This window comes from Colletotrichum fioriniae (genome assembly GCF_027942845.1).
Source record: "Colletotrichum fioriniae strain IMI 355084 chromosome Unknown scaffold_1, whole genome shotgun sequence".
Classification (NCBI taxonomy): Eukaryota; Fungi; Ascomycota; class Sordariomycetes; order Glomerellales; family Glomerellaceae; genus Colletotrichum; species Colletotrichum fioriniae.
In genome coordinates this window covers 2734940-2761410 of record NW_027076837.1, presented here as the reverse complement: position 1 = coordinate 2761410, position 26471 = coordinate 2734940, and the positions used below count along the sequence as shown (strand labels likewise).

General features: G+C 55.3%; 8 protein-coding genes across 8 annotated transcripts; 4 read left to right on the top strand and 4 right to left on the bottom strand.

Moving 5' to 3' along the window:
- Positions 1-1655: 1655 nt before the first annotated feature.
- Positions 1656-3314, top strand: N0V96_000696 (uncharacterized protein; the record flags this gene model as incomplete). Its single annotated transcript, XM_053193322.2, has 1 exon — positions 1656-3314. The coding sequence occupies one exon, from the start codon at positions 1656-1658 to the stop codon at positions 3312-3314; it is 1659 nt and encodes a 552-aa protein (XP_053049440.2).
- Positions 3315-3499: 185 nt separating this feature from the next.
- On the bottom strand, positions 3500-5294 carry MET7 (Folylpolyglutamate synthetase; the record flags this gene model as incomplete). Its single annotated transcript, XM_065756004.1, has 5 exons — positions 3500-3528; positions 3578-3754; positions 3871-4462; positions 4670-5077; positions 5262-5294. The coding sequence occupies 5 exons, from the start codon at positions 5292-5294 to the stop codon at positions 3500-3502; spliced, it is 1239 nt and encodes a 412-aa protein (XP_065615244.1).
- Positions 5295-6128: 834 nt separating this feature from the next.
- Positions 6129-8176, bottom strand: MIC60 (MICOS complex subunit mic60; the record flags this gene model as incomplete). The annotated part of the gene is made up of 2 exons (XM_053199011.2): positions 6129-6173; positions 6236-8176. 2 exons carry the CDS (start codon positions 8174-8176, stop codon positions 6129-6131), a joined length of 1986 nt encoding a protein of 661 aa, XP_053043518.2.
- Positions 8177-9291: 1115 nt separating this feature from the next.
- On the bottom strand, positions 9292-10211 carry YPT52 (GTP-binding protein of the rab/ypt; the record flags this gene model as incomplete). Its single annotated transcript, XM_065756003.1, has 5 exons — positions 9292-9639; positions 9694-9885; positions 9955-9981; positions 10042-10061; positions 10133-10211. The coding sequence occupies 5 exons, from the start codon at positions 10209-10211 to the stop codon at positions 9292-9294; spliced, it is 666 nt and encodes a 221-aa protein (XP_065615243.1).
- Positions 10212-11819: 1608 nt separating this feature from the next.
- On the top strand, positions 11820-14077 carry SAC1 (Phosphoinositide phosphatase sac1; the record flags this gene model as incomplete). The annotated part of the gene is made up of 4 exons (XM_065756002.1): positions 11820-11876; positions 11986-12028; positions 12118-13838; positions 13907-14077. The coding sequence occupies 4 exons, from the start codon at positions 11820-11822 to the stop codon at positions 14075-14077; spliced, it is 1992 nt and encodes a 663-aa protein (XP_065615242.1).
- Positions 14078-15665: 1588 nt separating this feature from the next.
- N0V96_000691 (uncharacterized protein) lies at positions 15666-16935 on the top strand (the record flags this gene model as incomplete). The annotated part of the gene is made up of 3 exons (XM_053199014.2): positions 15666-16103; positions 16209-16649; positions 16735-16935. 3 exons carry the CDS (start codon positions 15666-15668, stop codon positions 16933-16935), a joined length of 1080 nt encoding a protein of 359 aa, XP_053043521.2.
- An 871-nt stretch (positions 16936-17806) lies between these two features.
- N0V96_000690 (uncharacterized protein) lies at positions 17807-19530 on the top strand (the record flags this gene model as incomplete). Its single annotated transcript, XM_053199015.2, has 3 exons — positions 17807-18016; positions 18084-18186; positions 18272-19530. 3 exons carry the CDS (start codon positions 17807-17809, stop codon positions 19528-19530), a joined length of 1572 nt encoding a protein of 523 aa, XP_053043522.2.
- Positions 19531-20380: 850 nt separating this feature from the next.
- Positions 20381-24175, bottom strand: N0V96_000689 (uncharacterized protein; the record flags this gene model as incomplete). The annotated part of the gene is made up of 1 exon (XM_065756001.1): positions 20381-24175. One exon carries the CDS (start codon positions 24173-24175, stop codon positions 20381-20383), a length of 3795 nt encoding a protein of 1264 aa, XP_065615241.1.
- Positions 24176-26471: the final 2296 nt, after the last annotated feature.

The following is a 26471-nucleotide window of genomic DNA, read 5'->3' as shown; positions in this document are numbered from 1 at the left end:
TCGATGACAAGCACCTCCACATGCACTCCAACCTGACCGAACCCTGGTCCCATGGCGAGGAAAAATGGACGTAAAGGGACTGGTCTCGAAGCAGCTAAGAGCAAGGGGTGTGGGATCTAAAGCATCCAAGGCTGGGGTAGGTGAAAATCGTGTGTAATAGTGTACCCTACCTACTGAGGTAGTATGGGGTGGAAAGACGCGAGAGCGACGAGAGCCGAGAGAGAGAGAGAGAGAGAGGGAGAATGTCGACTGTTGCCGCGTTGCCGAATCGGCAAAAGTTGATTGACTCAATGACCTACACTAAAACATGGATACGGACAGAGAACTCTTGCTGGGGCTAATGCGACATCGGATTTAATCAGCATAAGCTCGGCGCGAGAGCCGGTGAGACTGTTTAGTTCACACTTAATGTCTAGTACTTTTTATCCCAAGTTCCTACCCATATAGACTCATAGAGTATTTCTCGGAGCAGTTCGTCCTGCCGATTGGTTTACATTACTGTTGAGTCCCTAAAAGAGTTGGTGTTCTGATTATCCACCACCCAAAAGCCGAAGCCGAACTACCTTACTAGGAAGCGAAAGACTGCTAAACTGCTCATTCAATTCATCTGGGAGTGTAGGAACTTACTTATCCCACCTAAACCGTGCCGTCATCCGCGAGACTGCTAGATTTAGCTGAAGGCTTGGTAATCAGCCTTCAACATCAACATCAACTCATAACTGCTCACGTATTATAGTCTCCATCCTTGGTACATCTGCAACGGCGACATCTACGATCCTGCGACCCTGCGACTTGGAAGCCGAGATCGCAGACGGCAACACCTTTGCGACGGGAATGAGGGATTGAGCCAGAAGTTAGAACAGGTGCCAAGGGTCCTACCTTGCCCCCACCTCGGCTGTTCCCCCCGCAATGGAAGGCTTATCCTTGGGTGTCGGAATGCTTGTCATCATCACTGGGTGTCTGCGATCGGATTCATCTTTGTGTGTACGGAGTAGTGGTTTTGTTTCACTGGCTGCTTATCTGTTTACTGTCCAATTGGAGTACATATCATTGTTACTTTACAAAACATACTGGCAAGATTATCTGGATGATTATAGATACAGTAAAATTCGTGCAGCACCTGAATAGTAGATAGAGTATGTCCCCTACAGGCTACGAAATAGATGCCCAGCTTCTGCAGCGGCACAGCCCGTCTTTTCGGGGCAGCCTGGACAGAGAGCGTCAATTTCAGACACCAGTGCTCGATAAACTCATGTTCAGACATGTAACATATATCTCTAAATGCATCACTAACCGATTCCTTGCTTTTGTATCTCAACCAGTGAAAGTAACACAACGTCGCGAGACTGGCATCCCTCAAGAGTGGAGTTCCAAGCCTCCCTTGAACCGCTCACTCTCATCTCAAGTGGGAACTCACTTCAGAAAAAAGCTTCACCACTCACAAACCACCAACCTAATTTCAGCCTCAACCACCACCACCAAACTCACAAACAATGCTTCTTTCAACGTCGTAATCACAAATCCCTACCATCTACCTCCATCTCCAGTATCCCACACTCATGAGGCTCTTCCGCCGCCCATCCCACACCTCAGCCTCATTACGCCTCATAAAACACCTCTTCAATAATCCCTCCTCATCAAGACTCATAACCTCAATGTCCTCCTCATCACCACCAACAACCCCATCATCACGGACTTACACCGACGCGATCAACCTCCTAAACACCCTCATCCCAAACCTCAAAGTCCACGCCCTCTTCAACAAACCAAAAGATGCCGCTCCCACCACCTCCTCCAACCAAAGCCCAGCAGCAGCAGCACCAGCAACAGACCCAAACCTCCTCGCCATCCCCGAAATGCGCGCCTGGCTCCTCCGCGCAAACCTAACCCCCAAACGCCTCTCCTCCCTCTCCTTCATCCACATCGCAGGCACAAAAGGCAAAGGCTCCGTAACAGCCCTCACGACCTCGGCTCTCCTCCACCACTCGTCCTCTTCCTCATCTGCCTCATCCACGCCACAAATAGGCCCAATAGGAACCTACACCTCCCCCCACCTCCTCTCCCCCCGCGAACGCATCGCAATAAACAACATCCCCATCTCCCGCCACCTCTTCGCAACATCCTTCTTCGAACTCTGGGACACCTTATCCTCCTGCACCTCTTCGGCACCCGGCGGCAGCAGCAGCGCCAGCGATGGCCCAGACCTCGGCATCGAACCCGGCGCCAAACCCTTCTACTTCCGCTTCCTCACCCTCCTCGCCCTCCACATCTTCCTCAAACTCCAAATTCGCACCGTCGTGCTGGAATGCGGCATCGGCGGCGAATACGACGCCACAAACGCCATCCCCGCCTCCGCCGTAACGACGTCAGTCATCACGCAGCTCGGGATAGACCACGTCGCCATGTTGGGCTCCACCCCCTCGCAAATAGCATGGCATAAAGCAGGCGTAATGAAACCCGGCACCGCAACCTTCACCCGCAAACTATCCGACGAGGTCCACCACCCGGGCGTAATGTCCACCCTCCGCTCCCGCGCACGAGAAATAGGCGCGGAGCTAATCGAGGTAGACGACGAGCATGTCGTCGCGTGGTCCGGTGTCCCGGGTGCCAAATTACCCGGCGGAGATTTCCAAAAGAGGAACCAGGCTCTCGCTGCGCTGGCTGCGCGGCGCCATATCCAGGTCCTCGAGGCCCGGGACGCGGGGTCAAAGACGATGGTAGTAGGGGAGGTGAATTCTTCGCTGGCGGATGTACCTCAAGTCCTCATCGCCGGTCTCCGCGAGGCGACGCTCCGTGGCCGGCATGAAGTACTAAGGCAGGGTAGTGTATCCTGGTACCTCGACGGCGCGCACAACTCGGATAGTCTAGCGGAAGTAGCGCGCTGGATATCTCCCATCGTCGCAACCACAACTCCCTCAGACACCGCGAACAACAAGGAAAGTTTCATCCTCGTCTTCAACCAGCAAGAACGCGACGCCTCCGCCCTCCTGACAGAGTTCCTCCGCCAGATGAAGACCTTGGGTGTCGGCCTTGGGACGAGGCTCTCCGCCGCCATCTTTACCAGGAACGACAAGACTAACATCGCCGGCGAGGGCGGGGACGTGGATCTCAGTGTCCAGGAGGCGTGTGCCGCGGCATTCAGGGAAATGTATCCTGCTACAAAGGTCGTGGTGTGCAGAGACCTAACGGAGATGAAGAGCGCCGTCGATGGCGTCGCGGGGATTTCGACGTCGGGGACAAAGGTGCTGGTTACGGGGAGCATGTATCTCGTTGGAAACGTCATTGGCTTGTTGGAGCCGGAAGGTCTATTATGATCCCACCTAGAATAGAAGACGAAAGAATATAGAACATATAAATCTAGAGTTGAATCCGTGAGGACAGGTCTATTCGTGCCCCTATATATGTAATTTCCATGCTAAACCCCATGCTATCCCACAAGACCCCCTAATCTCAGAGTCAAACGCAAAAGCAATAGAAATACTCCAAACCCTCTAACCATCTACAAAGCATCCGCACCCTCCAGGATCCCTAGCGCGCCACCAACAAGATGCAGACTGCCCGTGACAAGAGCCTGCACGCTCTCCCCCCTCCGGAAGGCCCTCCCCGACGCTCCGGACGTGGTTCAACGCCTCCTCGATGGTCGGTATCACGCGCACGTCGGCGTGGGGATCCAGCTTGGACCAGCGCTCCGCAAACTGCCTCTGCACCGTCATGGCCTCGATGGCCTTGGCGTCGTACTGGTGGTTGACAAAGTCTGTCCAATCGTCAAGTCAGCATTTCTCCTCTATCCTCTTGAATCCGAATCTTCCTCTCAGACCATTTCAAAGCATGATGCCGAGATGATGAAAGGAAAGGGGGGGGGGGGCTTACCTCGCTTATACCCAGTCTGGGCATACGTAACATTCGTACAAAACACCACGCTCTCAAACGCCCTCCCATCCTCCCTCTTGATAGCCTCATACATGCCATCCAAAAAGTCAATCGCCTCCGTCCGGCCCTGCTGATTAAACACCAACGCCCTCGGCCCCTTCTTCCCTCTGCTCGCACTCTCATCAATATACCACCGCGCCGCCATCCTCAGACTATCCGTCGTATGCGCCCCGTCAACATACCACGCAACGCTTCCCTCCTCCTTGACCTCGCACCGTCCCCTCCACACAACCCCTTCCAACCCCTCCACAAACGGCCTCGACAACCTCTCCGGATCCCTCCTGAACTCGGAATCAACCCTCTCGAGCGCAGTCTCCGCAAGCCTGACCGCCAAACTCGCATTCCTCTTCTGAAACACCGCATCAGGCCGGATCTTGACACCCTCAAGCCGCGGATCAACACCAACAACCTCCATGTCAACCCCCTTCTCCCTCGCCCTCTCCTCCAACACCCCCGCCGCCCCAGCAACCTGCTCAACCGTGAAACCCTTACTCCCAGCCTTCATAATCCCCGCCTTATGCCACGCAATCTTCTCCACCGTATCCCCCAGCGCAAAAACATGATCGATCCCCAACGTCGTAATCCCCGTGGCGACAGGCCGTCCCACGAGATTCGTAGCATCATACTCCCCTCCAATCCCCGTCTCCAAGATCGCAACATCGCACCCCTCAGACAAAAACGCATGAAAGCTCACAAGCGTCAAGTACCTCGAATAAATCGGCCTCGTCCCCACCGCAACAACCTCTTCTTGCACCTTATTCTCCTCCCCCAACCGATCCCACACCTCGAAGAAATACCGCGCAAACAGCGCCTCAGATATCGGCACGCCATTAATCCGTATCCGCTCTCTAACCGCAATCAAATGCGGCGAGATCAACAGCCCCACCTTGCGCGGTATCGACTTGGGCGAAGCGGCGCGGTGCCGCGCGAGGATGGAGTCGGTAAAGGCGCAGGTGCTTCCTTTCCCCTTTGTCCCCGCAACGTGGATGACGTTCAGGCTGTCGAGGTCGGAGACGGAGTAGCCCACGCGCGCGAGGTACGCTCGCATTTCTGCGATGGAGGCTTCGTCGGGTCGGATGCCCGCTTTGCGGCGGGCTTCGATTACGGCGAAGGGGGTTTGGAGGGTGTTGAGCGCGTCGACGGCGTCCTGGGAGCAGATTGAGTTACTAATGCCTTGTTACGTAGTCTTTGGTCCCTCCCCGTCGTGCGAGACTTGATTGCGTGGCTCTGTAAAGTCAAAGCTTGAAGCTCCAAAGACATTGCGATCTCCGACCTCGGAGACAATAGCTTGAAGCTTCACAGCGGGGAGGGGATATCTGGAGAAGACTTACATTATACGTCCTCCCGGCGGCGGTAGCCATCATTCGTCGTCCCAAGAATGTCGAGAATAGAAAACTCCTGCTGTTGCTACGGCTGCTGCTGCGCGTGAGGCGTATTACGTGGCGGGATGCATGATGCATCAAGGACGTCGGGATGCTCTCTCTCTCTCTTTTTTTTTGGGGGTAGGTCCTTCCTTTGCAGCGGGGCTTTGAATTGGAGGGTCGCTGAAGCTCTCTCCCTTGAACTTTTTTTTGGGCACTTTGGGAAGGTACCTTTACTTTGGGTAGAGTGTTGGGCGCGGGGGTGTAAGCTGTTGCGTTGCCGCTGCCGGGTTTTCGGTGGGGGGTTCATTCTGGTTATATGCGGGTTAAAGGTTGAGGTGCGCTTCGGGACTTGAGCCGGGAGAGAGGTGTGTCCGGGGGCCCTGCGCTCGGCGCTCGTCCCGTTTTCCTTCCACCTTACCACTGAATTCAAACGGGGGGGTTGGTTGGTTGGGTGCTCTCGCGGGACCAGCTTGTGACAATTGCGTCGGTGAGCCTCTCAAACTTAATTCGTCTCCTTATTTCATTTGCCTTTGGTTACGATAATCTTCTTTCTAGGTCAAGTAATGAATGGCCCGACCGAATCAAACCAGCAGATGTTAAACCGCGCTCTCTGGGTCTATAGGATACAGACAGATAGTACGAGACATCACAAGCAAATAGACTTTGATAAAATACACTGCCTTCATTCAAGTCTATGGGCTATGTCTTACACAGACCAGAGGTCTAGGCTATCTCACTCTCACTCTCTCTCTCTCTCTCTCCATCTTCTAAATATTCTCCCCATGGGAGAGCCCCCCTTCATACTAGAACAAAAGAAAAAAAGTTTCCCGTCCATTATTCTACCTTGAGACTCTGCAGGCGAGCTTCTGTCGCAATGACCTGAAATCAGACACATTAGTTACCAATTATTCTTCAAATGCATTCAGGGGGTTTATACTCACATCAAGAGCCTGCTGGACCTCAAGAACCTTCCTCACCTCACCGAGCCAGTCTCTGCTCAGTGTCTTCGCCCAGCCCTGCAGACCGTTCATCTCACGGGCCGCAGCATCCAGGTTACCCTCCTCCAGCAGCGTCTGCGTGCGGGTGAGAATGCTCTCGACGTCGTCGCCGCCGACCAAGCCTTGTTTCTTGAACATGACCTTGCTGAGGAGGTAGCTCGACGCGTGGCTGGCGACGCCGGCCTCCTCGGGCAGGAGGGACGCCTTGCGCACCTCGTTGGCGACTATCCTGAAACGGTCAATAAGCTGTGCCGCGTTGGAGAGACCTCGCTGGTAGGCCGACGGGTTGATCGAGGCAATGGCCGCGTTGACGACGGGGTCCTCGGCCGCAATCTCCTTGAGCGCAACGAGCTCGCGCGTAAACGGCTTGGGCGTCGTCGCGTTCTCGAGGCTGGCGCGGACAGCGTCCACGGCGACGTGGAGCTGCTGCGTGCGGAGGTTGGTGTCGACAACCTCGTTCCAGCCCGTTGTCAGCTTTTCGAGGTCCTGGACGGCTGCCGACAGGTTGTTGAGCTTGCCGAGGCGGCCCTCGCGCTCGGCCTCGACATGGCCCTGCACCTCGGCGACGAACTCCTTCTTCAGGGCGAGCGCCTGCTCCAGCAGCTGGTTGTTGAGACGCTCCTCGTTGAGCTGCTTCTCGCGCTCCAGCAGGAGCTTGACGCGCTCGTTGTAGGCATCCTTGACCTTCTTCATCTCGTCCTCGAAATCCTTTCTCCACTGAGTCTCCTGGGCGACCATGGCGGACTCGACGCGGGCAATCAGGTCGTTGGCGGCCTTGTCGAAGTCGGCGACCTTGGCCTCAACCTCGGAAGCGGCCTTCTCCTCGACCGAAGACTTGATGGCCTTGATCTTGCCTCCAACCTTGCTCAACTCGCTTTTGGCCTTGGCAATGGTGGGAGAGTAGCGGCCGTGGGCCTTGTCGGCGTTGATGACGGTGATGATGTCGTTGAGCATACGAACGAGGTCCTGGACGACGGGCTCGGTGGCATCCTCAATTTTCAGGGCGTCGATCGGGGCGATGGGAGGGAATCGCGAAGGCTCGTTGACCTCGGGGGCCTTGAAGCCGTTGGAGTCCTCCTTGGGCGCGGCAGCAGCAGGCTTGGTCTCCTTGGCAGGCTCAGGCGCGGCCTTGGGAGTCTCTGGCGCAGGCTTGGGCTTCTCGACCGGCTTGCTCACCTCCTCCTTGACGGCGACGACCTTGGCAGCAGCCTTGTCAACAGCGCTCGACTGACGACCGGCGGGCTCGCCGTTATCGGCTACTCTCCATGACGCGCCGCTCTGGGCGGGGATCTTGACCTGGCTTCCGGTATCTCTTCCCTTGATCTTGTTCGAGAGATTGGGGAATCGCTTGCGGAAGTCTGCCTCCTCAAAGTAGAGGACGGCTTGCTCGCCAAAGGGAATATATTCGGTGAAGAAGTCGTGGAAGTTATCGTTGACGCGCGAGTACCAGACACCGCCTCCGAAGCCGACGGCGCCGAGGATGGCGAGGGTCAGGACAAGGTTCCTCAATCGGCGGAAGAAACCCTTCTTCTTGGGCGCGGCGGCCGCGGGCGACTCGGGCGGAGGAGGAGCAGCGGCAGCGGCAGCGGCAGCCTCGAGGTTGGGAACGACGACCGCGGGATCGGGAGTCGGGGGCGTGAGAGGAACCTCTTGCTTGGGGATGGTCGGCTCGACGGCGGAAATCTCGGGGACGGCGCTTTTCTCTGAGGTGATGGTCTCTGATGCTGGCAGGACGGCAGGTTTGGACGGGTCGACAACGGGCTTCTTGTCATCGGCGAAATGCCTCCTCTGGCGGGCGGCAGCGGCCTGCCATTGACGGCCAACGACGGCCGCCGCAGGCCTGTGGCCGAGCACCCTCACGGATCGAATCGACGTTCGCAACATGAGGGGATGCAATGGGCCGACAGGGCGTAATTGGGGGTGAATGATGTCGAGGGGGAGTTGCAGTGGGAGGTGTTCCGTACCTTTTGGTGACGGGAATCCAGGCACAAAAAAGCTCAGGGAAAAGTTCGGCTAAAACTGGGTGAGCTTCCAGCCGCGCCGTGCTGGTCCGCTGCGAGCGCCGAGCGGCAGGAACCGGGATCTCAGCCAGGACCACCTGCCTATCCGTTCCTTACCAAGAGCTCACGTCACTCGTCACTCGTCACTCGGCAGCAACACCTGTCAGTTATTGACACGCGTCTTTCACATTCTCCCATCTTCATTAAGCTGATATATATATCGCATTTTCATGGTGATGATACAGTTCTGTAGCTTTGCGTGATCTTTCTCTCAAGAGCCTTGACAGCCTAGCACATTAAGGGGTGAGGGGGAAAAAAACTAAAGAAACTACGTCACCAAGCTTTACTTCCTTGATCGCTCCATTTGGAAATCTTCATCGGCATCCATGAGCGGTATATACGTCCACAGAACCATGTGCAGTGCATCACCAAGCCGCCCAGGAACGAAACGATAAGAAATTGTATACGGTCCCATCCTTGAGAAACAGTTGCCTCTATCGCATACTGTACATCAGAAAAATGCTGCAGGATGCTTCCCCCAGTAAAGTGAATCCGTTCCCGTACACCGTCTTATCCCAGGACTGTCCCTACACCCGAGTTGCCGCAACCGAATGACCAGCTCAATGAAGACTCGAATTGTAAAATCACACTGACACACACACACACGCAGCTCTCTCCCCTTCTCCCCTTGTCTCTTCCTCTTCTCTCCCTCTCTCAAAAAAAACGTACTGTTGATATTAAAAAAGCTGGGTCTGGCATACCCATTCTTTGGTGTAGGGGTTTGCGGCAACGCTCTTCTTCAGCCCAAACCCATCCAGCCCAAACGCCGTCGTGTACGTGCTCGTATTGGTGCGATGCCTGACTGATGGGTGCCCTTGTGCAGTTCTGCTAACGGGAGCCTGCCTCGCCTCGGACGTATTGCCAATCTTTCGCCGATTTCCTTGGGCTCGTTCGATATATGATGATGATGATGGTGGTGGTATGCGAATCTCTTCTCACTTAGCAGCTGCAAGGCCCGCTGACGTTACTGCCAGGAGTCTCGGGTTGGAGGCTGACGCCCTGTCGCTGGCCTGGCCGGGCGTGCCTAGGGCCGGCCTGGTCAAGCGGCAGCTTCTTGGCGATAGCAGTGAAGAGATCCTTGACGTTCTCGGCCGTCTTGGCTGATGTCTCGAAGAAGAGGAGTCCGGCCTCGCGCGCATATGCCTCGGCGTCGGCCGTGGGCACCGCTCTCTTATCGGGCTGCTCGGTGACCAAATCCAGCTTGTTGCCGGCCAGGGCGATGATGATGTTTTCGTTGGCTTGCCTCTGCAATTCCTTGACCCACGCCTTTGCCTTGTCCAGGGATGCCTTGCTGCCGTTAGCATTCTTGTGAAGCATGTCGTGGGTTATCATTCAACCTACAGATTGAGTAATGTCGTAAACTACTACAGCGCAGTTTGCGTTGCGGTAGTACATGGGTGCAAGGGACTTGTATCGCTCCTGTCCGGCCGTATCCCAAATCTCGAACTTGACTGTGGTGTTCTCGTCGAGGGAGATGGTCTGGGTCAGGAAGGCGGCGCCGATAGTGGATTCGCGGTAGGAGTCAAACTGGTCCTGTAGTGGTACAAGGTTATTAGGCTGGTGTGATGATGAAGCCGGACTAGTTGTGCATCGGGGACTTACCTTGACGAAACGCAACACGATGGAGCTCTGAACAACAGGTTAGCACCAACGGGTGGAATTTCTATGAAAATCCGGACAACGAAATACCTTTCCAACAGCGGACTCGCCTGTGTATCATCATTACCGTTAGCTATTATCGTTGCGGTAGGCGATTCGGGCGGCAAGAAAGATTACATACCTAGCAAGACGAGCTTGAATTGCGCAAAGCGCGTGTTCATACCGCGCGCACCAGGAGCACCGGGGCCTCGGGCAGCCATTTTTGCGTAATATGAAGGAGAGGTTTTGGGAGGAAGCGGGCGATGGCAGAAAGTCGGTGTTTGATGAGCCTAACACACGGAGCGAGAGGCTGTTCTGGGAGGGCGGCTATATCGAATGTCGCCGGACGGACTCGTTCGCTAGCCTTCGGAAAGGGTGGTCCAAGTCGTAATGGAGAAAATGAAGGCGATGTTACGTTGATCGAGATGGGGATCGAGGGTCGCGAAAGCAGCCGTCGTGGATCAGAAGATTTGTGGTTGCGCGGCGGGAGGGGCGAGGGTGCGAGTACTGCGTAGAGGTCGGTGGTGGAATGTAAGGTGGGAAGCAGCGGGATGGGAGTTGATGGTAAATCGGGTCCTGGAATAATGTGACTGCCTTGGGGTCAACCGTTCTTGGGGGTCTCGGGGGGCGTGTGGGTGCGGTTGGGTGGTGCGTGTGTGTCGGTGATCACTGATGCCCATTCACTGTCCTGTGGCCTGTCTGGTAGGTACTTCCGTGCCTTGCTACGGGCTGCGTAAGGTAAGGTACTGCGAAAGTGGTTGAGAGCGTCCTAGCGTCCGACTAATAAGGTACCTTACCACATTACCTAAGGACCAAGCTGTCTGCAAGTCGCAGTGGAGAGGAGCGCTGAGATGCTCGCCGGGCTGTCAGGTGCAGATGGACGGACGGACGGGGGACACCTACGACCCCGATGACTTCTGACCAGGTGCCAGACACGCCAGAAGCCCAACTAAGATGACCTCCAGCTCAATAGTCGGGCAAAGTACTTTGCGTTGATTGGCCGACGGGAGGATGTTGCCGTGTTATGTAATCTCTCCCGGCGTTCTGGGCAATGGCAGGGCAGTCTGTCGCCGCCTGCCTCATCAGGGGTACGTACTGCTTTAGTCATGATTCAGGGCAGCCACGGCACCATCGTCACAGGACTGGCAGGAGGACTGGCAGCAGGCCTTGCTAGAGGTTACCTACTGTTCCAAGTCCACAGCTTACCTCAGGAGCGGTTCTCATGTAATGAGCCCACCCAGCTATTCAGCTCCCCTATTGGATCATAGCTCCTAAACATGGCCTGTGCTTCTGAGATACTGTTTGGTCCCTCTTTCACAAGCCGGACTTACAGATTTCCAGGCTTTCCAGTGCTTCTCCAGCCCCCCTTGCACAGCAGCACCGAGCTCTCAAAGGCACCTCAGGCTGTTCCAGTTCGTGTTCCAATGAAGGTACCTAAGGTACCTCATCAAAGTACCTTTACCTTGTGTGGAGACTCTCTCTCCTCCCCTTGCCCCCCATTCCACCCGGGCTGTGCTTGCGACTGCAGAGTGACGACAGCCATTTTTATTGTGGTTCACAATTCAGTGCAGCCAACCAAAGCCTCAAGCTGTCCTCAAGGCTCTGGATACTGGGTGCTCGAGACTTGAACTTGCGACCGTTAGCTTCACCTTCAACATCCTCCCAGTTGGACGACAACAAGGGCTTCAAGGCTTTTCCCCCCCTTCAACCTCCCCCCCATTCATTCGCTTCTTTTCTGCTTTGCCTAGCCTTGCATTGCCTTGTCCATCTAGCTCTTGCTTCTGTTCACTACTTACTACCCTTTCAACATCCCCTTGCCGCCCGTCACCATGGCACCCACCCTTCCCTATCGCGACATCAACGTCAAGGTCGCCCCCGACTCTTACGTCTTCACTTCTCCCCTCCTCGCCTGATGCTCCTGCCCTGGTCATTGACAGACCGACCGGAGACCTTCGCCTTGGAGATGCAGGTCTGGGCAAGAGAGTATCCCGGCAGTCAAGCATCGCCGGAATTTTGGGCATAGTCCAACTCAGACTTGGTAAGATCCCACACGATCGCCAGCAACGCGGTCGACCCCTCCTGGCCTGCAACACCACACAATTCGCTAACTTTAATTCCTCTCTCCAGACAAGTATGTCATCATAATCAACAAGGCCCAGCCTGTCGGCCGCCTCAAGGGCCACATGGTCTACAAGGTCGTCAGCACCGAGATCCTCCCCATGCGCGAGCGCCAGATCCGAGACCCCGACGAAGATACCTTCATTGGTCTGCTTGAGACCTTCATGAAGAACGGCCCCATGTACTTCTCCTACTCTCTCGACCTCACAAATTCCTTCCAGCGCCAGGCCTCCGCCGACACCTCTCTACCGCTCTGGCAGCGCACAGACGATCGCTTCTTCTTCAACCGCTTCATCCAGTCAGACCTGATCGACTTCCGAACGAGGGGCGCCAGAGGCCATGTTGGTCCCCAGCCCGGCGTCGATCCCTTCATCCTCCCCGTCATCTTTGGCATGCTCGAGATTCGCCCTACCACCTTCAAGGGAACCCCCGTCACCGTCACCCTCATCTCCCGTAGATCCAGACACCGCGGCGGTACCAGATACTTTACTCGAGGCGTTGACGACGAGGGCCACGCTGCCAACTACAACGAGACAGAGCAGATCACCATCTTCAATGACTCGGGCAGTGGCATGGGCGGCTTTGCCGGCAGCAGCGATATGCAGAGCGGCAAGTACGGCGCCGACGGAAAGGAGACCCAGATCATGTCCTACGTCCAGACTCGCGGCAGTGTGCCCACCTACTGGGCCGAGATCAACAGCCTCCGTTACGTTCCCAAGCTGCAGGTCCGCGGCATCGACAGCGCTCTGCCGGCGGCCAAGGCGCATTTCGAGGAGCAGATCCGTCTCTACGGCGACAACTACCTCATCAACCTCGTGAACCAAAAGGGCCGTGAGCAGCGCGTCAAGAACTCGTACGAACAAATGGTTGAGAAGCTCGTTTCGTCGCCAAAGGAGCGGACCGAAGGTGACCGCATCACGGACGAAAAGTTCACCACAATTCAGCCGGAGAAGCGCGCCGTCGAGTTTGACCGCCTGCATTACATCTACTTCGACTACCACCACGAGACCAAGGGCATGAAGATGCACCGCGCATACGCCCTGGTCGAGAAGCTGCAGGAGGCTCTTCAAGACCAGGGCTACTTCCGTGCGGTGGATATGCCGGGATCCAACGACGGTCGTCTCGAGCCACGCAGCTACCAGACCAGCGTCATGCGCACAAACTGCATGGATTGCCTGGATCGCACAAACGTGGTTCAGTCCATGTTTGCCCGCCACATGTTAGACCGCATCTTTGAGGAGATGGGCTTGATGTCCCGCGGCTCGTCCTTCCGTGACGAAGACCCGGCCTTTGAGCACATGTTCCGCAACCTCTGGGCCGATAATGCCGACGTGGTGTCCAACTCGTACTCTGGCACCGGCGCCATGAAGACAGATGTCACCCGCACCGGCAACCGCACAAAGGTCGGCGCTCTTCAGGACGCCCGCATCGGCGTCACCCGCTACTTCAAGAACAATTTCTTCGACGGTCCCCGCCAGGACTCGTACGACCTGTTCCTCGGCGTGTTCCTTCCTGGCACCGCAAACATTGGCGGCTCCCTCGTCTTCGCCGACCGCCGCCCCATTCTCATCCAGTCGGTTCCTTACCTTCTCGCTTTCAGCATCTTCCTCGTCCTCGTCGGCCTCTTCTCCAAGACCGAGGCTGTCGTCACCATCCGCATCTTCATCCTCTTCTGGCTCGCCGTCGCCGTCTGGTCTGCCAGCTTCGTCTTCAGCCACGGCATGCTCTACGTAAGTCACAGCCGTCAAGATGCCCCGTCCCCCTGTCCATGTTCAATCCAGCTAACACCCTATCTCAGGTCAATTGGCCCAAGCTCAACCCCAGACCGTGGGCCAACGAGGGCTACGCTGAGCACATGTCCAAAGCCCGGAAGGATTCCGTCCTTGGCTCCTTTGTTGCTCGTCATGAGCGCGGCCTCAGCACTGCGAGATACCTTCATGCCGAGGAGGGCAAGAAGAGAGTCGAGTGAGGCAATATTATGCTGTGTTATCGAGCACGTCTCATTTCAAAGGGAAGGCGGCTTCTTGATCCCAAATTCTACATTCAACCCTTTTTGTCACATTCTTCACCGAACAAGGTCATACAGAAACCTTGTTCTAAACTACTTCGTTTTTCAATGCCGAGCCGGGAGTTTACAGGCATGGAATGGACATGGCATAGATGTCGTAGCAAAGTAACGGCTTGTCTTAAGAACTGAATAATACACCCCTTTTTTTCTTGTCTATATGCTACGTATTTTCTCTGCTGTACTTTTGACTTGATAGACTCGATTGAGAATGAGATTGGTCACGCACCCTGAGGAATGGCATGTTGGATGTGACGTACTAGACAGGGGTTGAAGACAAGTCTAAAAACTTGCCTCTGCATGTCGCATTTCAGTAGCTGGTGAAATGGTCTCTCGCCAGTGACCAAGGACGAGATCCTGCCGGGGCGGATGGGAACAACTTACATAGAACGTCAAGCTAGATTGCATGCCTGCCAGAAAGGAAAAGAGACACATGAAGAAGGAAAAAGGAAAAAAAAGGGGGACCTCGATAGGGAGTTGAACAAAAGGTTAGGTTCAGTGAGGCTCGAGGACTTTCAGGTTAATACAATGACTCCCCCCTCATACCCCTCGGCCACGTTCCCCTTGTTCCTCTTATGACAGGAGCAGGGAAAATCTGACCCAAGTACCCTTCTTCTCAAGGGCTATTCTATTTTCTCAAATGAATCATATCGAATACGCAACCACCCCCTTTTTATGCGAAGATGTCGTGGGGGAACCCCGGCTGCAAGTTTTTATAGAGAGGCTCAACTGCTTTGCGTATTCAGGCTAAATAGCACCTCAATGTCACCAACCTCCACGTGGGCGTTCTTGAATGTTTGCAGCCTGCCGTCATGGGCTCCGTGGAGCGATTAGGTTATTTCCAGAAACAGTGCTTCCGTTGACCCGGGAAATGGGGAACGTTGCAGTCATGGACTAACATGGTAGCGGAGTCTAACTGGCAGAATCGCCGGGGGTCCCAATTCGTGTAGCATCGACAATTTTCAGTTCAGGGTCCGGAGACACGTACAGTATTCGGTTCGTAGAATTCTTGGAGTATGAATACCATATGCTGGGTCACGCTTGAATGACAAGCCGGCTCAAAAGCGCAAGCGGAAGACCTTTGATATCAGTTTTATGTTCAATCGCTAGCTGAGGCCCTCTACCGACAAAGTAACAGCTGACGCATACTCGCCAATAAGGAAGACATTCCATGGAACTCGGGTTGAGAATGATAAGGAAATTCTCTTCATCTCAATACTAAGAGGCTTTGAGACTTTATTCCTTTTCAGAGGTCCAAGATTGTTGGCAGATGGAGGGGACGACGCAGCCACTAGCCCGCAATTCCTCGGAATCATTGCATCCGCCGCCCTCTTTCGCATAACCTCAATGGGGATATCTGCATATATAAGAGCATTAACCATGGCCTACCACCAAAGAATACAAAGACCAGCTGTTCTTCACCAAGTTCAGGTCCAACACCCTCCAACAGCAGTCCGCAACAGAGCGAGAAAAGGAAAAGTCGAACCTCACAATGCGGCCCCTCACCCTCCTAACCACGGCCCTCACAGGCCTGCTCACTCCCCTCCTCGTGAGCGCCGCCTCCCTCCAACAAGTCACCTCCTTCGGGGCCAATCCGTCCGGCGCGAAAATGTACATCTACGTCCCGGACAAGCTCGCCGCGAGCCCCCCTATCATCGTAGCGATCCACTACTGCTCCGGCACCGCGAATGCGTACTACTCCAACACGCCCTATAAGGGGTACGCCGACACCTACGGGCTGATTGTCATCTACCCGGAGTCCCCGTACTCTGGCACGTGCTGGGACGTCAGCTCGACCGCGTCGCTCACGCATAACGGCGGCGGGAACAGTAATGCCATTGCGAACATGGTGACGTATACGCTTGATAAGTATGCCGGTGACAAGAGCAAGGTTTTCGTGACGGGGACTTCTTCAGGGGCGATGATGACGGTAAGTTCTATTTTCCAACAGTAGCTTTATCAAAAGATTCGTAGAATAGGAGAATCCTTCCTCCAGCAGTGAACACGTTGCTAAAAAGCCAATTCCAACTCCCAGAACGTCATGGCAGCAACCTACCCAGAGCTCTTCGCCGCCGGTATAGCCTACTCGGGCGTCCCCGCGGGCTGCTTCTACACCGGCACCGTCAACGGCTGGAACTCGACCTGCAGCCAGGGCCAGTCCATCGCCTCGCAGCAGGCCTGGGCCCAGACGGCGCTCAACATGTACCCCGGCTACAGCGGCAGCCGGCCCCGGATGCAAATCTACCACGGCAGCGCTGACACGACGCTGTACCCACAGAACTGGAACGAGACGATCAAGCAGTGGACGGGGGTATTCGGGTACAGCCTCACGCCGCAGCAGACGTTGCCCGGTAACCCGAGCGCGCAGTATACAAAGTACGTGTACGGGCCGAATCTGGAGGGGATTTATGGGACGGGGATCGGGCACAGTGTGCCTGTCATGGGGGCTGAGGATCTGAAGTGGTTTGGCATTACGGTGAGTTTACCATTGTTTTTTTTTTTTTACCGGTTTCCTTTCCTTCTCTTTTCCAAGGGAGGATGGGTCTGACTGACGTTCCCAGGGCGGCTCCACGCAGCCGGGAACAACCACGCAGACCTCGGCGGCACCACCGGCGACGTCGACGGCGAGCGCGCCGCCGACCGGAGGTTGCACGGTTGCGAGGTGGGGCCAGTGCGGCGGGAGCGGGTGGAGCGGGTGTACCGCTTGCGTGAGCCCGTATACTTGCCAGGCCGCGAATCAGTGGTACTCTCAATGTCTTTGAGCGGTTTCAATGGGTTGTGATAGATGGGAATGGCAGGTTGAGGGGATGTCTGATTCTACATTGCAGAGTACGTGAAGTAAGTCAAGGTAAGTTCAGGGAACGGCTCCGATGTGGGGCCGTCGGCGTTTCCGGGATCCTGTGTCAAAGTCTCTCCTCCGGTCGACCGAGCTTTTTTGAGCCGAACGCTTACCGGGAGAGTGATCCCACTCCTTCCAGATAAGGCTACTTGATCAAAGTTAATTTTGAGGGGTTTTGCCTACTTCCGTGACTGAGATCAGCTGTTTTGAATGACTCTCATCCCTGGAAAAAGTGCATGTAGAGACGTCGTCGGCCGTATTCCGACCCTTGTCTAAGGCCGAGAACATCGGCCTTTACGCCATGCGCAACAAGTGCACTACATAATGCTTGCTCTAGCTCCGACCGGGAGACTGGTAGCTTGCTCACACGCATGCAATGATGCCACGAGGTTTCCCAATAGCGTTTAAATATTTGGTAAAATCTCGGAGTGAAAGGCGGGAGGGTGACCGCCGCAGGGTATTGCGTGATAGCGGAGAGACATCGCGCATTGGCTGCTTGGCGGAACCCGGCTCACCATTAACCTCACAGAATGAGACGACAAGAGGAACATAGTCTATCGCATCCTTCGATAACGACATTTTGATGGGATCCACAACAGGTATTGATGTGATGGAAGCTGCAAGGTTAAAGATCGCAGATGTTCGCAGATGAGCTTCCTCTTGAGAGCATGTCCTACTCTGTACACGAGCCTAGATGAAATTCTTCGGCGGGCTGTTGCGCAACTTACACACCTAAGGACACAGGCGATCTTCCTTGACTGTAGTTTGTCGTTCACCGAAATCACGCCCAAATCATGGCTGACGAAAAAGGGGTCGAACCCAAAGTGACGTCCGCGTCCAAGGGCAAGACCGTCTCGGAGAAGAACGCCGACGTGACGCTGCGGCTCCTCGAACAGCATGGCGACGAGTTCGGTCCCCTGACGCCCGAGATAGAGAAGAAGATTCGTAGGAAGCTCTATCTTCGCGTCATGACTCTGCTGTCTGCCATTAACATTATGCTTTTTGTAAGTCATCACAAGGAACCTGGGTCTATGCGATGAGCGACTTGGCTAAGCGTGACGTGTTTTCCAGGTTGACAAGTCGACACTCGGTTACGCAGCTATCTTGGGCCTCTTTGAGGAGACTGGTATCAGACAAGCCCAATATAACAACTTGAACACCATGTTTTACGTCGGTAAGCAAACTCACACCCCCCTTTCCGCCTTCACACCAATCCCTTCAAGTAAAATGACTAACACCAATACCCCCAATCCTCAAAGGCTACCTAGCCTTCCAATGGCCAGGCCACATCCTCATGCAAAAGCTCCCCTTTAGCAAATACGTCGCCATCACAATCTTCATCTGGTCCGTCCTCATCTTCCTCCACTGCGCAGCAACATCCTACGCCGGCCTCATCGTCCTCCGCCTCCTCCTCGGCGCGGCCGAAGCCACGATCGTCCCCGCCATGGAAATCACAATCGGCATGTTCTTCAATCGCCACGAGCAGTCCTACCTCCAGCCCGTCCTCTGGATCACCTGCCAAGCCGCGCCCCTCGTCACCGGCTTCCTCTCCTACGGCCTCCTCTACGCCACGGGGCCCGTCCTCCCCTGGAAACTCCTCCACATCGTCACCGGCGGCCTCACCCTGTTCTTAGCCGTCTGGGTCTGGTTCGAGTACCCTTCCAACCCAGCCGAAGCCCGCTTCCTCACCCTCGAAGAAAAGATCCACGTCATCCGCCGCGTTCACGCCGCGCACCAGAGCTCCATCGAGCAAAAACGCTTCAAGCGCGAACAAGTCATCGAAACCCTCCGCGACCCGGTATCCTGGCTCTTCGCCCTGCAGTCCTTTACGCTAATGTACTCCAACAACCTAAACTACGGCCAAAAGAACCTCATCACCACCTCCATCGGCATCAAACCCCTCGGCTCGACCCTCGTCGCAGCAGCAGGCGGCGCCTTTGGCATGCTCTGCTGCGTCGTCGCCACCCTCGCCCTCCGCCGCTGGCCCAGCAACCTCGCCCTCCACGGCACCCTCTGGTGCATGCCCGCCGTCGCCGGCGGCATCGCCATGGTCACGATCCCCTGGGACCGCAAGATTGGTCTGCTGGCGTGTCTGATCCTCGCGGCGGCGACGTACGGCGTGACCTACATCATCGCGCTGGGGTGGACGACCTCCACGGCGGCGGGGTACACCAAGAAGCTGACGCGTAACGTCATGTTCATGCTGGGGTACAGCGTCGGCAACCTCGTGTCGCCGCAGATCTGGGTGCCGGCCAATGCGCCGCGGTTCTATGGCGCGTGGGCTTCCATGATTTCGGTGAGTTGGATCGGCACGCCTGTGATTTTGTGGATTATTCGATTTATACTCGTGAGGAGAAACAAGGAGCGATTGGAGTATATCGCTGGGCTGAGCGAGGACGAGCGGGACGGGTGGGTTGAGCAGGTTGATGAGGGCGGCGAGACGGTGAGGGTCAAGGTCGATATGGCTGTTTTGGATTTGACGGATTTGCAGAATAAGCAGTTCATATACCCTATTTGAGGGAAGAGATTCTCTGACAACTCTGAGAGAATGGTTTACTATAGAATCATACTCACGCATTTCCCACCATCCTTTTTCACGGTTGACACTGAACTGAAGCTTTCCCTTGTTGAGAGACACGCACTTGTTGGATGCTCGGGAGACTGACATGAGCTCTGCGGGTTAAGCAGGCTGTCAACTAGCAAAATGATGGGCAAATCATTCGTCTTATCCAGGATCGCACTGTTGATCTCTTTCGGATGGCTGTAGTATGTCTGTATTATTATATGTATATATAAAGTTTCCATAACGGAAATAATAATCTCGCATACCCTTTCCTCCTTCCCTGCAAGCGGAGGGAGAAGAAGCCCATTCCTTGAACATTTCCATCCCGCCATATATAGGGGAGGAAAAATGGAAGAAAAAGAATCACTAAAAAAAAAAATCGCACTCAAGCGGACTAAAGTCGAACTGAGAAAATCCCCATCTCCCCCATCCTCTCTCTCTCTCTCTCTCTCTCTCTCTCTCTCTCTTCACCCTTCTCTCCCTTCTTCCGGGTATCATTACTTCTCTTCTCTCCTCTTCTCTCTTCTCTACCTTTTCCTATCCACCACTGGCCACCACTGGATTTGAAAACACGCCATCCCTTCGCAAAAGGGAATAGCCCCCGCAATGTTACTCCAAGAAAACTTGCTCCGTCGGCTATGCATAGTAATGACAGTGCTTATGATGATGAGCGGGTTACTAAAAGAAAACACAGAAGAAAGAAAACAATCCGCAACTTTTAATTCTTGGCCACAAATAAGGGTCAGGGAGTTAATTGGGTTGAGAAGAAGGAGCCACGAGGGAGCCCAAATAAAGGATTCCAGGCTCACAACCACAGCAGCCACCGAACAGCCCCGACGGCTCCCTGCCCAACACCCCAAAACACCCTCAGGATCATGACGACAAACCACACGTACCACATGAATCCGACAAGCACCCATTCGACAGCAAGCCACATAGCGCGGCGGACCCAGCGGAACCTACGTCTGCGCCTTCGCAGCATGGCCTCAATGACATCGAGCGTGTGCTTAATTTTGAGCCGCTGACCCAGCGTGAGATCACGACTCGTCTCGTCCGCCTCGTCGGCCGCCGCGCGCGTCATCGCTGAGAGGTCCGTCGCTACCCGCCGGCGAACATCCTCCACGCGACGGTGAAGGGCCGGGACGGTCTCGGCGACAAAGTGGTCCGCCGTCTTTTGCCAGTCCTGGCCGGCGCACTGAATGGATTTGCCGAGGGTTTTGGCGGCGAACTGGTACAGCTCCGTCTGCGGTACGGCCTTGTTGCGTAGACTGGCGGGGTCGGGGCTGAGCTCCGCGATCGTGGGCCAGAACACGTTTGCGACCTGTAGGTCATTCTGAGACGGCATTTTTCGGGCTACGAACGCGAGATGGGGCTCGTTGGCTCGGCGGGTAATTTCCATGGCCTTGATACCGGAGCTCAAAACCAGGGCACGCAATCGGGCAACTTCACGCTTCGACATGGGCGCCCGGTCAGGGGCGGGGCTGTGGTCAGAAATGGACCAGTGTCGACTGCGGTTGGAGGAAGATCCAGGACGGCCATCGGGTGGGAATGAGGGCGGAACGGCGATGATGTTGTTGAGACGCTTGTCCGCCTCCTTCAGTCCAGCACTATGGTTGCCAGAGAGTGGCTCGCCCTCCGAGACATCTGATAAGCGCTTTGTCGATCCGGGTGACGAGGTTGGACTTGCGCTCAGGATATCGATACGCGGCGGCTTCAGCCTGTCAAAGCGAGGCGACTTACGGCTTGCTGACGGCGGTGATGTGTCTGGAAGTCTCGCTGGCTCGCTCTCAATGTGCCTCAGTTTCTCGTGGGAAGACTCGAAGGCAGGCATGATGTCGAGGTAGTTCTTGCCGTTCTGCTGGCGCATACTCTGACTTCTGATCGAGGCTGTCCGCGAGAGCGGCGTCTCTCCTCTTTTCCTGCCTCTCTGCTCGGTGTCTGATTCATCCGTCGTGGTGCCTTCGGCTTCGGACGGGCCATCGCCAGTATCCGACTCCTTACGCCAGATCAAATCACCAAGCTTTGACACGCCACCACGTATAACATTGTCGATACGAGCCCCTTTGAATAACCCTCGCATTCCCGCGTCGTCACTGCGCAGCTTGGTGCTAGCAGTGCTGCGATGAGACTTGTGGCTTTCGCCTGTTGGACGTTGAACAACCTTCCGAGACGGACTTCTAGAAGAGCCCCTTCTGTCCATAGACTTTCGATCTCCTGAGGATTCAGGCGAAACTTCAAATGGCGTCTTGGACACGCTGGCCAGATCCTCCGCGCTGGATCTCTCTTCCGAAATACGCGAGCCTCTTTCCTTGCTACGCTCGCGGAATATTTGTTTGACCTTGGAAAACGGGTTTCGAGTAGGGGAGTTCGCCCGACTTGACCCGGGTGAAAGATCTCCGCCGAGCGCGGGGATGAAGGGATCTCCACGAATGGCGCCGTCTGGGGAGTTGGGGAGAGACGAGTCGACTTCGAACGAGGTTCTCCTTGCCGGCACCGGGATCTCTAGACTTGGCCTTCCCATGCCGCGTTGAAGGTGCTGTGGAGTGAAGCGAGGCTTTTCCTTACTCTTCCTCTCATCAGACTCGCTCGCCTCCACGATAGATGCCTTCCGACTGTGTTGCCGTGACTGTGGATGTGAAGTGACCCCAGCATTCCGCTCCGGCGTCACGTACCCTGATCCATCCGGCTTCTTGGGGCCGTTTTCACACGCTTCCTTGGCAATCATTTCAAGCATCTGCTTCTCTAAGATGTCTTGATGGCTGCTGGTGAGCGTACCTGCCCGGTTCCTCCTCTCCTTTCTGAGCTTGCCTTCATTCTCGCTCTCAGACAGATCAGAAACCGAGTTCTTGCCGTTCTTCCAGTCATAGTGACTATGCACGGAGTTGCTGTGCCGGTGGTGGTGATGATGATGATGACCAGTAAGATCATGCAGCTTCTGGCGGGCACGCTCTCGAGCGCTCGCTGTAGAATGTTCCGTGTCCGACTTGGCAAGCCCTGGGTTGCTGGATTTCGGATCGATCACGGTACCTATTCCTTCGTATTCCTTACGCCCTGGTGTCTGTCCTGATTCGCTGCCATACTCTTCATTCTGCCTAGACAAAGGTCTATGCAGTTCGACGTTCTGGGGGAAGATTCGGCGCCAGTGACGATCTTCAATCAGCTGCTTGTGGTGATCTTGCTCCAGCCAATACACATCGGCGAGTAGGTCCGCTGCGTCAATGGTCCAATCCAGCCTTGGCCTTCTCGGCTTGTTGGCACTGGTGGTAGCTTGAAGGGCGTTTTGCTGCTCCACCACGTCTGCATCCGTGAAAGGCGGCAGTGTGCAGCCATCCGTACTGGTCTGGCCCGTCGCAGCCCATTTGGCCACCTCATCAACCCAGTCGGCGACTTTGATGAAGTCTCCAAAACCCTGGGCTTCGCCATCGATCGCCTTGCGTTCCCGAGCCCGCACCTTTCTATTACGGATGTATTGTAAAGGATTGTAAGGACGCCCCAGCCGCACGCTGCCATCGGCACTGCCATATGTAGGAATCCTCGCAACTCCTCCAGAGGACGTGGGCGGACTGGCGGTCGTTGGGCGGCTCTGGTTGTGCGACTGTATGGGTGGAACCAGCTCCAACAGGCGCCTGTATTGGGCCATCAGCTCCAGGTGCTCCTTTGCCTTTTGTACTCGTGCCAAGGTCGACGCGGTAAAGTGGTTTCGAAAGGTGCCTTCCCGGCTCATGTCGAATGTCGCCTGCAGCGGGCTGCTAAGCATCCCCGTCGAGGGCAATCGCGGAGTCAGTGCCTTTTCAGGGCCTGGGGACCTCGTCCTCGACATCCTCCTCTGTTTCTGCAAATGGTTTTTGAGGTTGGCGCCCGTCGTTCCGTCTGGAAGTTGTGCCAGCGTCGGCACAGCCTGAGGTGGGGCGATCCTTCGCGACACCTGCCGTCGAGATTCGCTCAAGTTAAGAGCCATATTCACGATCTGCGCCGAATCGATATCGAGTGGGGCATTCGCAGGCGGCGCGAAGCTTGTTCCCGACAACGGTCTACTGCCGTTGGGCGCATCCCGTTTCCTGACCGTCAGTTTATTCGTAGGTTGCGGCGGTGACGAATCGCCATTCCGCCTTGGCGGGCTCTCAAGCCCAGCGAGTCCGTAGCCGGCATCGCGACCAGCACTGGATCCAGACCTGTCTGATGCCCTTCCCGAGTCTTTCGTTCTCCGGCTGGGTGGTATGTTTCGCGTTGTGTGCCGTAGTCGGGGTGCCTGCTCCTCCTCCTCGGAATCGTCATCGTTGCGAAAGGCATCCTGCAGCAAAAAGGCTCCGTTAGAGCGATGCCTAGGAGCTCTCTGCTGCTGCTTCCTGGCGTCGGCCCTTCCCCCATGATATCCATTTGTATGTTCAGCATCTCTCGGGCTCGATGCAAGTGGGCGGCGCGCACCGCTGGACTCGTCGGGCGATGGCAGAAGCGTCGTGTCGTTGAGGAGGCTTCCGGCGGCACTCGACTCGCCTGTCTCGTAGCTACCCCTGCTGCTGCCCCTATCGCCAGGCATGGAATGCGGGCTCAGCTTCCTCGTGAGAATGGCACGCTGCTGGGCGGCATCTTTCTCCGTCATGACGGCGGAGATGCTCGCATGGCCGGCCAAGCTGTGATGTACGTTGTCACCAGCCCGTTGGTCGGTTTCGACGCCGTTCGGTCGTCGTCTTCGTAGTCGCTGTTGTCGTCGTCAAGCTTAGCTTGCTCTCGTCCGTCCGGTCTTGGGATAGTGGGCGGGCGATGGAAAGTGTCGGCTGGGTAAAAAGATGAGGGGGGAACTTTTAGGGGTTCGCGACTCCCATGGTACTCTTGGTTGGATGCAAGGGGGTGGATAGCCGGGTTCAAGACAAGTCAAAAAAGAGCCAAGTAACGGAACACCCCATGTGAAGGGACGAAAAGGTGACGAAGATTTTGGAAATGTTGGCGCTGATTCGTCCGAGCCGAAACAGGGCATTGACATGTGCCAGCTGAGCATAAGTTGGCGTCGATCTCTCGCTGCCCAGGATCGTGGCAGTCCAACTTTCGACTGTACGTAAAGGTACAGGAGCAGCAACAGGTTTGTAGGAGCACCAGTGGCAGCGACAGCGGCAGCGGCAGGAGCAAGGCAAAGCGGCGAGCACACGGACAAACACGGTCCAGGGTTCCCAGCGAGCTCTAGGTAGGCAGTACGTGCTCCTTCTCAACGCCTGCGAATACAAAGTACCCATTCACCCATTACGCAGCAAAAGCCTGGCAGAAGCAACCTCAAGCAAGTACTCCGTACCTCCCCCATAGCTCTGCCGTGGCGTTGCAGCCGACCACGCTAAGATTTGCTCCACCCTGTGACCCCACACATGCAGAAGAATGGCTCCACCCGATTCGGCAATCGCCGGAGCGGAACATCCTCCAGACCCGAACAAGCAGCAATTTCCGTCCAATCGTAAGGGAAGAGACACACGGGGATGGTCTAGGTAGGCCAGGCGGAGAAGTACCGGTACCTGCCGACCAACGGCACGACAGACAAAGAACTCCTTTGTCTCGCATGTTTTATTCTCCCAACGTCGCCAGGGACATCAAGCCTCCAATCTCCAGCTGAGGCAAGAATAGGTACTGCACGGAAAACCACTACGCCTTTGACATCAAGCATTCGTTGAGCGCGCTAAGCCGGCAGGTAAAGGGATCCCCCGGGCCCCCGATCCGCGCTAAGGTTTCCCGGATCAGACCGCCCATTGCATCTGAAAGGGTCTCCCTGCTTCAAACATATGTTCGACATCTCCCAACCACATGGCCTCCATTTCCCCATTGCATTGTAGAAGAAGACCCAAAACTTATAGGATGTGTCTGCACCACTACATCGATAGAGCCGAGTGCAATTTTGGACACAGCGTAAGAGCTGCGGTCTGATGTTCTTTAAGCGGTATGACTTGGCATTGTGCTTCTTCGTCTCCAGCTTGGCGCTCTAGTACTTCAAAGCCAAAACTTGGCATTAAAGATGCCCGACTTGCTCGTTCCAATCAATAGTCGAAGCTGCCATCTGCTATCGTATCGTGTAATATCCCTTGAAAGCCCAATACAAAAAGTCCCATCGTATAAATTACATCTTCAATCAATGATCACGACGAGAGAAATAAACCGGAATGACGGACAGGTAAACACCAAAAAAGATACAAAAAGCTCAGCTCCCTATAACAAGGAAAACCTACGAAAGATCCGAGGAGACTCTTACCAGCCTCAGGTGTAACGATGTAAGGATTTTTACAAGAAACAGCACTGGACTCAAACCCGGGACCTATGTGTGCGGGAGCTATCGGAGCGCAGATGCGCCGACATTCTCCGCTACGACACAGGCCTTGGTAATAATATCGAGCAAAATTGTTTCCTATAGACCTACTGAGGCGGTGGCGGCGGGCAGTGTGTGAATGAGGATGGTGGTTGGTGATGGTTGGGATGAGAAGGGTGCCTGGATAGTAGCCTCGGGGGGAAGGAGCTCCACGAATACGTTTGCCTAAATACGCACTACCTATCCACTTCTGTTGTTGATGGCCCTTAGAATCTCCTATACGCATCTTCCAAAACTTGGCATCATCCTCGTCTTCATACCACACATGATGAGCACCAATAATACAATCTGATACACGAAAGCAACATGGAGAGGACAGATTATTATAGCTCTAGGAAACATCAGAGGGACTCGAGGTAGGTATTTTGTGCACTCCTAACGAGGGCCTGTTACCAGCATCACCCCCTTCCTTCCCGTTCTTCTGAGCTTCCGTCCCACCCCTTCAGTGTCCAAATTCATACAAAGAATCCAACGCAGAGCCCATCCCCGTGTACCTGGCGGGCCCGAAAGGGAAAAGAAAATCACCAACAACATGAGGTGGGCGCAGAGAGTCTCT